Genomic DNA, 10,604 nt, shown 5'->3' with positions numbered 1-10,604 from the left:
AACTGTTCATATACCTAATGATGAAAAACCCAATGGAGTGTTGCATAAGGACGTAAATGTAAAATTATGTTTTTCTAACCACTGAGGTTTGCCAGCAGAAAAAGAAGTGCCACACGACCTGCCAGAACGTGCTGAAAGCTGATAGCTGGATGCTAACAGCAAATGTATGCTTTTTAGGCCCCTGGAAGGGATACGACTCAGCCCACACTCGAAGCTCGTGTGCCGCGGCGGGTAAACACAGAGCGCTCCCTGTCGGCGCTGTATGGTCCTCCGAGCAAACGAGGAGAGCATAAGACCAATATCACTGACCCCTGAATGACCAAGAGTGCCTGGGCAGATTGACAGGTAGGGCTCCTGACAAGGCAGTAGGGCACTCGGCAAACGGGAACGGATGGGAGGAATGCTAGACCAACGTAGCGGGCCCTTGAGCATGTCGTAGGTGTCTCGGTAGCCTTGATATAAGTGAGAAACGGACCTTGAGCTTCCCGCTTTTCTTTTGGGGGGGGGGGGGGGGGCAGTATGTGCTGACAGTTCGTTGCATGCTTTTCTCTGCGTCTCCTTCCGCCTGGCTTGCCTCCTCCCCTCCGCCATGTCCATTTCTGTCTTCCCTGTCTCCACCGCACGTTCTGTTCCCCTTTCCTCCAGTCTGTCCTCGGCTGTCTCGCCACAATTACCACCTGCAGCCTCGAGCTTCGCGCGCATCTGCCGTGTAGATGGGTGGGCGCGGCCGCGGCAATTAGCCTCGGCCGGCGCCTGTCCGCGCGAGGGGGTCACGCGGCGGCGCGGCGTCCGACCCAGACCCGCCGGCCGACCTCACGCGTGATCGTTATTGGCGTATCGTCGGCGGCGGCCCGGTCAAGTCGCCGGCGCAGTCCCCTCGCCGACAGGCCGCTCGATCGTTGCCATGGCGACAGCTGCGCGGACGGCCATTCGGCGACCGAGGAGCGCGGCACGGGTTATGGCGGCATAGTAGTTTGTAGGCAGGTCGCCGCTCCAGCTGCGCCATGACGGACCGCGAGGAGGAAGGTGAGTTCTTGCGGGGGCATCCTGCGCGCTGTGGCGGCTGTGTGGTGAACAGCCAGCTTTTTTCAGCCCAGGTGATTGATCTGGGAGGAAATTCCTGGAGACACTTGCGTCCGCCTGCTGCTGTGACCCATATTAATCGGCCCCGGAACGCTGCTCTGTCGCCGGCGATCGATGTAGATTGGGCGGTAATTGATGCGCGGTTTCCGTGAGCACGCATCCGGGTGTGGGCGCCTGCGACAGGCGTTTGTTTTGCTCACGGCAAAACGCTTGGACTGGCCCGGAGGCTGCGCCCACACCTTGGGGGGAGGGCCGGCTTAGGTTTTGAGCGGTCATTGTAGATGCATTGGTCTAATGCTTGGTGTTGTAGGCGGGCCATGTAAAGATCACGTGGGTGTGATTCACAGCAGACGAGTTCGTGTTCCTCCAGAAAACAAGATAAGTATTGTGAACGACGGTCTTGACGTGATCTTGAGGCACATAATTTCATGACATGAGATAAGTTGTCGTTTTGAAGTTTTCCACGATATAAAATTCATGTGGCAGACTTTGGGGAGCGTAAGTCAGCATCACAGCAGCAGTTTGCTTTGCCAGTGATGTTATACCACGACGCCGTCCTTGTGAAGTTGGGTGAACACAGTTGAATATATGCTTCAGCAACAGCTGAACCTAAATGAGATGAGCTAGCACTGATTCGCGATCATGTTAATTATCTTAATGCCATGTACGCCCATCCGTTCAAGAATAATATATGGGTGTAACTACTAGCATGTATTTCCCATCGTTAGATCTGCATACCACAGAAAGCGAGAGAGACAGGGGTTAAGTCAAAGTGCAAGAAAGCCGTGTAAAGCGTGCGGTGAGTTCATACCATTGTTCCAATGTCAGTTCTTCCCACCATATCAGGCCCTGAAACATCAGTCACGTTCAGCCATAAAACGAAAACGCAGCCAGCATCTTAATAGTGGTATTCCAGAATCGGACGTGTATTCGATGTCTCCAGCTGATGAGATGAATGGAAGCAAAATGAAGCTGTGCAGAGTGTGTTCCTGAATTCATACCATCACTGCAGTGTCAGGTCTTCCAACTACATCAGACACTGAAATCAGTCACGTTCGGCAATGCAACAAAAATGTATCCTGGACGTCCGTACTGGTATTCTGGTATCGGGCATATATTGGATGTCTCCCGCTATTGAGATGGGTGGTGTGCCGACGATGACGGCTGGGGGCTTGCCTTCCGATGTGCATGCTGTGTCGAGCTGACGTGTGCACGCCGCTCGCGAAAGGAACGGATCTTGCCGAGAGGCAGACGGGCCCTGTCTGAAATGGCGGAGTTGCGCTATGGATGCAGGATCAGTTGGGAAGATAGCGGAAGTAAATCAATGACAGAACTGCTGGCTTTGGCCCGCAGTATTCTTGCGTATTTTCTGTTCGTATACTCTGTTGTCCGTTTAAAGTATTGTACGCACACTGTGACCTGGTTATCTATGTTATGTGCGTGTTTTCTATCGTTCGCATCACGTCTTAAAAATGTCGCCCAAGGTGCGCAAGAAATCGCGAGCTTTTCAAAGCTGTTCCGGACCTCAGACCCAGGCCGGATAATGGTGTCCGAAGTGGCCGTTTCGTTAAAAAAATAAGTACATATTTCTCCAAAGAGTTTCCTCCACTTGCACCAGGATCTTGTATTCATCGCTTTTATCACCCTGGATTTCATGGCTTATGCAAAGGTCAGGGACATAGTTTTGAAATATAAGTTGGGGGGGGGGGGGGGGGCTAAACAGTGCAAACATGACTCGTCCTCCCCATAATGTGCTAACAAACGGGTTTCTTCTCGGATTTGATCCACTTTCCTCTCATTGTGGGGACTTAAACCCATGCTGGGGGATTTGAAGCCCCAACTGAACGGGGAACTGCACCCCTGTCAAAAAAGTTCGCAACCCGCAGCAACAACCTTTCGACCGTTCGTTGCGGTCCCCGTCCACAAGAGGTCTAGTACGCTGTGCCGCCTCACACTGCCGCACGGCGGGCTGGGCTTGGCTCGGTCTGCAGGGGACGAGCAGGGCTAAAAAAGCTGCTGATTTACCACACATGATCGTTGACAAAAACTGACACTTCTGTGGGCCAATTGGTGAAAAAATTGCGAAAATGCAAAAACATTCAACACACCAGACCACATGCAACAGACCATCCCAGCTAGACGAAACTCAAAGCTTAGTATTGGTCTGTATTCGCTAACGCTAGGAGCGCGAGCATGTGTAGAGCATGTGTCGAAACGTTGACGTTTCGCTGTATGAGCAAGTTGAGCCATAAGGCGCTGCCAAACATAGTAGCTTTAATCAGGATAGTTTTTAGCAGGTGACAGAAACATACTACAAACAATACTATGTCAGTGCTGACATTACAGATCAGTAATGACACAGTGCTTTGCCAAAGCTCCTCAGATCAGTGATTTTCACAGAATTTTCAGCCATGATTCATTTCACATACTAAACAGTATAAAATACCAAATAACTAGCTTTATTACTAGTCGTAAGAACCGTTGCTGGCCGTGCTGGCCACAGCGTCTTGCGGCAAACGCGATCAGTTTGCCACGCAGCGTTTCAAAGTGTCGTGTCATTTCAGACAGATGGGCTCGAATGCCCGTCGGGCGGTGATGCATTGGGTTAAGTGCAAAGCTACGGGCTGCTGATGGTTGTATTCATGTCGTAAGAAGCTGACTGGCTATAAGAACGCATTTAATCGCCAGTTTTTTAAATGCGGTAGCATTAAACAGTCCTGCCGATCTAGGAGGATTATTGTTTATGGATACCGAAGCTGTAGCTTCAGAGGTCAACGGAGGACTTTGAAGCGACACATCTCAAGGATTCATTCAGGCTTCCTTCTGCTGTGAGGGACATTGGCTTTGAGGAAAGAGGCTGAACATACTTGGTGTAGGCTTCTCACATTGTCTGTGGCACCACGGACTTGGCATACTGATCGGTGAACAGGCGCAAAATAAAACGCTTTTTATTGCTATCAAATTGCGTGTAAATCCAAATGAAGGTGCTAGAGTTGTCCAAAAATGTCGTTTGCATCTGTTGATACCAATATTGCCTGGACTTTGCCCTAAATAATTGAAATCATGGTAGGAGCTGCGAGTTCTGCGCCAGAAACAGTTGTGCGAAGACGGAAGGTGGCCAACGCCTCCAACTGATTGTATGATGGCGTCACAAAACCTTAAGTGATATTGTTGGATGCTTCAAGAACCATGCTATCGGTCAATGTAGGGCTACAGGAATGCAGTTGGAAAATAGGTAGGGGTGTAGGATGGAGAGTTGGGGGGAGGGGGGGAAGGTGCTGAAGGCAAAAATGGCTGAGCCTGCCTTCGAAATGCACTTAAAACAGTGTTATTCCCAGATTTGGCGCACTTTCTTTTCACCGTTGGGGGAAGGGTACAGTTTCTGGAAATTAGGTTTGGAGGACATAACTATGAAAACCATGATTAATGAAAAATAATGGGTAAAAAGCGATCTAAAAAAAACTGCATGCCGGGTCAGGAGGCACAATGCCCTCCCCCGAAATCATTAGGAAACTACACGCCTCTAGGCTAGTTACGTTAAGTATGCCTTGCTTGATAGACAGCAAATGATGCGTAAGTGCAACTGAACTCCCCAAACAAAATGCGTGATGGCCATGCCGCACAGCATTAACTTCATCCGTGTTTTTGTGGTTTTTCGCTTGTAGAGTTATGCTGCAACGGTTTCAACATTTGGCTCCAGGTGACAATTTAGATGGTTCCAAATTTCGTCGGTAGCAGAGAAGACACTTTGTCACCCCTGGGGACAACTGCGGGCGAAATAGCCGTGGCGTGGTAGCATATACGCGTTTGTGTTATATTCGTTCAGTACAATTTCATTTCGTTCAATCAATTCGTGAGTCAACTCGATGACTCATGATCGCTTCGGACAAGATACGTAGAAATCCGCACGTATAGCCCAGCCTAGAAAAGGACCGGCTTTGTTGAACTGATGCTCTACATGAAATACTTTTCAGAAGTCATAGATAGACAGTAGCATTAGCCTTATTCCTCGGAAAAACCAGGAGAATGGAGATATAGTTGGTTGATGTATCGGCAACACGCTTTTATCGAAACAACAGTAGAAGTACTACTGTCATACCAATTGAATTTGCGTTCACGGTATTACATTCAAAAGGTACACTTTTAGCATTTTGTACTTTCGAAATTGCTTTCCTGTCATGGAATGACTCCCCATTCGAGCTAAGGTGAGCTGCCTTTCGTGAAAAGCGCAGAATGGGTGCAAGTAACAGAAAACATCCTAGTAAACCTTGGTAAGGCATCACTGATGACTACTGCTGTCGCTGATCGTGTTGTGTAGCCATCACGGCCACATTTTATGAGACAAATACACTTGCCGCTCTTGAGAAAAACATGGGTTAAAAAAAAACATCCGGGCGTCTGAAATATGCGCCTGGATTGCCTCTTAAATGTAAGATTTGATGTCCTCAAACTTTCAGATGTATTTTTTTCAAATGCGTCATCATTTTAGTTCCGCCTTCTGGCCACGGCTTAGGGTTAACACGCGCCCAGATGGCCGGCTAGATACCCTTCGCTCGGGTGGGGGTGAGGTTTGGGGGGGGGGTCAATTTGACCCCCCAAGATATCAAAAATTAAGAAAGCTAGAGACACCAAATTTACAGGGTGTGTTGACCTGTACGTGAAGTCACTTAGGTCAAAGTTTCAGGTTCCTAAGTCATGACCTTCGGGTTAAAAAAGATCGAACAAGGTCAACTTCTAGGCTGGTCTACAAAGTGCCACCAGAACCTAGATAATCGTTTCTAAACAAAAGGTCACATGCTCATTTAAGGTCAGTGACCTTGGATGACCTTTTGAAGATCGAAGCGGCCGAAATCATGCAAGATTGCTTTGATTTTTGCATTTGACTAAGCGACAAAGATTGCGCTAGACAGTATGTTCCTAAAACAAAACGTTGATCTTGGTCATTTTAGGTCATTGACCTATTCTGACCTCTAAGAAGTCCATGGGTGATGCATAATGCGGTTCCTGCTACCAATAAATTTGAAATGAGCACCAGAAAGTATCTCATGCAGCAAACCCTAGAGTAATAAAACAGGTTGGTTTTGACCTTGGTGTGACCTTCATAACCGGCCTTAAATCAATGTAATTTGCTCATTCAGCTGTTGTGTTGCCGAAGAAAGCATATCAGAGATGTATGGTTTCGTCTAACACTCCGTTGTTGAATCAAATTGAACGATTCCCTAGAAATTGCCTTCGCTGAAACCATGGTCTGACTGGCCTGCCATAGGTCAGCGACCTTACGAGGTAGATCTAAATTTGTGACGTCAAACGATCCGTTGTTTAGTTGTCTATAGCTGTGCAAAATTTGGTGCGGCTACATCACGCCATTCGGGAACCATTTTGGAAGAACCTTTGGGGGGTCAATTTTACCCCCAACCGAGCACGTGTTAACCACGAGCCGCCGGCGCACGGTCTTTGGAAACTGCAACGCCTGGCGTCGGTATTTTTGTTTGGCTTGCGAACACGCACGCTCCAAACTACTGTACATAATTCGTATCGCTTATCGATTCGGACTGAATGTATTTTCGGACAAGTTCGCCTAGCCACGTCAATATGAATTGTTGACCCATTGCGATTTGCAATCTATATTCGCAGAGTCCTCATATCTCTGTAGAACCCATATAAAAATTATGGCAAAGCTTAAGCGCTGTTGGATAAGAAAGTGTTTAATGGACCGTTGTAAATTGGAGAGCGCCGGCGAACTATTTCACGCAGTCATTTAGCGCATGATTTCTTCAGCCCATGGACTGCAAAATTCGGGATGAATTGATTTCGCGTTAGCTTCTGGCTTTTTCTCCAGTTATAACCGGTAAAAGTGAAGCTTATGGCTTCTTCCAGGTATAGACGGTAAGAATGAAAAGTATCAAAGAAACATTTGCCTTAATCTAAAAATAAGCCATATTCGGCGATTTATCATATTTTTTTTGAGGGGGGGCTTTTACTATCGGAGGGCATTTGTCAGCTCTGTGCCCCCGCCCTCTTCCTTACCGAAGCTCTGGTTGCGAGCCTGGCTGTCACTATATCAGGCAACAAATTGCTCTATTAACATCAAACAGTATGAGTTTGAGTGAGCTACCTGATAGTGAGTTTTGATGACGCCCCCCGCAGCCCTGCGTCTGTGTTCCTCCTACAGGGGCATGGTATAGCAGAGGCGGCATGGTTGTGGGATCGCGTAGCTTTGGTTCGATGCGTCTGGTCACAATGACTTGGAAAATTCCTGTCAGCTTCATCTACGCACCTACGTAAAATGCATGCCCGCCTGTGTCCGCAGGCGGTTGCTCAAGGCCTGCGTTGGTGACTTGATCTTTGCTAGGATGTTCATTGGCCTAATGGTCGTGTCTCTGAGGACCAGTTCATTGCATCTCAGTCTGACAGGTCGCTTTGTCTCGTCGACGTACATTGCGCGGCATAACTCACGCGTCAGTGCCTCACATTTCATCTCTGAGGAGGCGACAGTGAAAGACGCGCAATGTTGCGTCGACTGTCGATATCTACTTGACTGCACTTCCCTGTTGTTGCGGCTCGTATGAGTCCAGGTTTTAGTTATTTGCCGTGCTGTTTGTTTGATGGCCAAAGAGAAGTGTGGGGAGACAGACAGACAGGCAGTTAAGAACCCCAGTATGAGGCCTCATTTTTAACAGTGTGTCTTTAAATCCGGCCGTGACAAATGATCGATAGCGCTATTGCAAAAATTAGCGCTTGTTGGAGATTTGATCATTTTCCTTTTTATGTCGTGGCACATGTTTTGGCTTCTACCTTTGATGACCCCCCAGAGGGATAGAGACAAAGGGCCAGTAACCGGAACATATTCAACTGGAAAGATGTTTCGATTTCATCGTTAGAACGCACGTAAGGTTATACCAGAGCTCTGACATGCGCTCATATTGCTCATATTTGCGCTTCATAACGCGATTTCTGAAAATTTACGTAAGTTGTTCAGTGCATTAGCGAAGAACATTATTCACATAGATAAGACGGTAACATTAGTCTTATCCCTCGGAAAAACCAGGAGAACAGAGATATACTTAGGTTGATATTTCGGCAACATGCCTTTGTGGAAACTATAGCAGAATTCATCGTCAAGTCATCGTCTTATCTGTGTGAATAATGTTCCTCGCTAATGCACTGAACAGCTTACGCAAATTCAATTGGGCCAAAATCCGGGTGGTTTAGGTTTTGGAGGTGGGTTAGTTAAACCTTTTTGGCTTCTCCCACCGATTTTAAAAAGTGACACCCCTAAACGCGGTCATCGCGAACTGTTTGCCATGCGGTTTTAGCTTCGGATCACTCGGCCATCGCTGATGGAGTGCACGGGATGTTTCATTACTCTTATCTCCCTGTGTCATTACTTAGCACGAATGTTGTCGCTGGAATCCGTCGTTCAGACATCTGGTGTATTTCAGGCACAGCAGCAAACGTCATTCACTGGCGTCCCATCCGCCGAGCCTTCAGTGTGGCATGACTCAGACCTGTGCCTGTACACCGTGATGTCATGGGTTTGGCTCGGCGCGTCGCCTGAGCGCCGCGGCAGAAGGTAGTGCGAGCGTCTTTGTAATGTCAAGTACAAATGGAGAGACAAAGGCGCACATTTGGCGGCTGCCGCAGCCGGCAGTCGGCACTGAAGCTTCAGATGTCAACACTGAAGCAACCCGCCCAGCATACAGGCATGCATACAGCACATCTGTGGACTGGCATCAAGGCACGACCGGCTGCTGGCTTTTGCTGCATACATCACTGCGCCGCCAGCTGCTGCCGCCTGCCGTTTGGTTATTTCAGCTCGTCAGTTTTGGCGCGTCGCCTTCTGACAATCGGCAAACAGGCATTCGCGGTATTTACATGTCGCCGTTTTGTCTGGATGCCGTGCCGGCGAGAGCACGGCGCGGAATGCGTCAGTTTCAGCATGTCCTGAAGTGCGGCTTTTCATGGTATGCCACAGTATTTCATGGTATGCAGTATCATCCCAATGCGTTCAACATGCCGGCGCCCAAGAAGTCCACATCATTTTCTACCGTTATACGTATTTTCGCATAGTTGGAGGGACTCGCCCAGCCAGGGGTGTTATTTTTTTGTAACTGATTGCGGAGGCCAGTGCCCGACATCCAACCCTCCCCCCTCATTTTTTTGCACCGGATTTAGCTCACCTTATTTTGATGAAAGGTATTTTAAATGATTGCGGAGGCCAGTGCCCAACAACCTACCCCTCCCCTCATTTTTGCACCGGACTTAGCCCACCTTATTTGGATGAACGCTGATATATTTTTGAATTTTTGTATCATTTATAAGGTCTTTAATTTAAGCAGCATAGCCGCCATGCAATGGTGGATCTAGGCAGCAGGCGCTGACCGCACGCGCCTCTTCTCACCGGCAAGTGAAGACGCCCGTTTAGAAGCCTCCCGAAGGAGCCAAAGGCGCTCTTCCATGGCGGTCATTAGAAGCGGCACGTATTTTGGCTGTGGGGGACGGGGACAGAGTTATCCATGGATGACTTAAGTCATCCGCATAGTTCAGAGGGTTTCACTTTAAAAGTAGTGTGTCACGTTTGGGGTATATTTCAAAACATTCTCTACTTAAACCTTAGAAATGGTTACGTCTTATAGCATTGTTTAGTGCTACTGTAGCACCGTCAAGGCATAATGACATCAATTTTAATACTTCCGAGTCCGGACTGCACTGTCTGTGCTTTGCAACAACAATTTGGTTCTGCGCTGCGCTCCCCTACCTGCTAGCCGTCCTCAGTCGGCGTGACAACCGCCGCGCGCACCTCCACTGGTGCCGATAAAAGAACGCGCACCTCCACTGGTGCCGATAAAAGAACGCGCACCTCCACTGGTGCCGATAAAAGAACGCGCACCTCCACTGGTGCCGATAAAAGAACGCGCACCTCCACTGGTGCCGATAAAAGAACGCGCACCTCCACTGGTGCCGATAAAAGAACGCGCACCTCCACTGGTGCCGATAAAAGAACGCGCACCTCCACTGGTGCCGTATAAAAGAACGCGCACCTCCACTGATGCCGATAAAAGAACGCGCACCTCCACTGGTGCCGATAAAAGAACGCGCACCTCCACTGGTGCCGTAAAAGAACGCGCACCTCCACTGGTGCCGATAAAAGAACGCGCACCTCCACTGGTGCCGATAAAAGAACGCGCACCTCCACTGGTGCCGATAAAAGAACGCGCACCTCCACTGGTGCCGATAAAAGAACGCGCACCTCCACTGGTGCCGATAAAAGAACGCGCACCTCCACTGGTGCCGATAAAAGAACGCGCACCTCCACTGGTGCCGATAAAAGAACGTTTGTGATTGGCCCGGTGCGCTACGGCCTTCCACCGAGAAGTGAGTTGGTTGAAGTTTGAACCAGTACGTCACATGGATCATGTGATAATTCCATTGCCAATGCTTAAGTGCGCCTCGAAAAGAGCCACTGTAGTCAACACGTTAGGGGAGAAATCAAAGCTATAGTACAACGATTCGTTGAATGC

The 10,604-nt window shown here is 48.7% G+C and overlaps 1 protein-coding gene across 1 annotated transcript in view; it reads left to right on the top strand.

Moving 5' to 3' along the window:
* Positions 1-943: 943 nt before the first annotated feature.
* Positions 944-10,604, top strand: part of LOC119099778 (mechanosensory protein 2) — a 40,536-nt gene continuing 30,875 nt past the window's right edge. The window contains exon 1 of the mRNA XM_037222850.1: positions 944-1,026. Within this exon, the coding sequence (XP_037078745.1) occupies positions 1,005-1,026 (22 nt within the window). The 5' untranslated portion in view covers positions 944-1,004. The remainder of the gene's footprint in view (positions 1,027-10,604) is intronic.

The sequence above is a fragment of the Pollicipes pollicipes genome, unplaced genomic scaffold (genome assembly GCF_011947565.3).
Source record: "Pollicipes pollicipes isolate AB1234 unplaced genomic scaffold, Ppol_2.1 Scaffold_4881;HRSCAF=5763_pilon_pilon_pilon, whole genome shotgun sequence".
NCBI lineage: Eukaryota > Metazoa > Arthropoda > Thecostraca > Pollicipedomorpha > Pollicipedidae > Pollicipes > Pollicipes pollicipes.
Note: the sequence above shows the minus strand (reverse complement) of the source record. Positions and strands in the feature narration are given on the sequence as shown.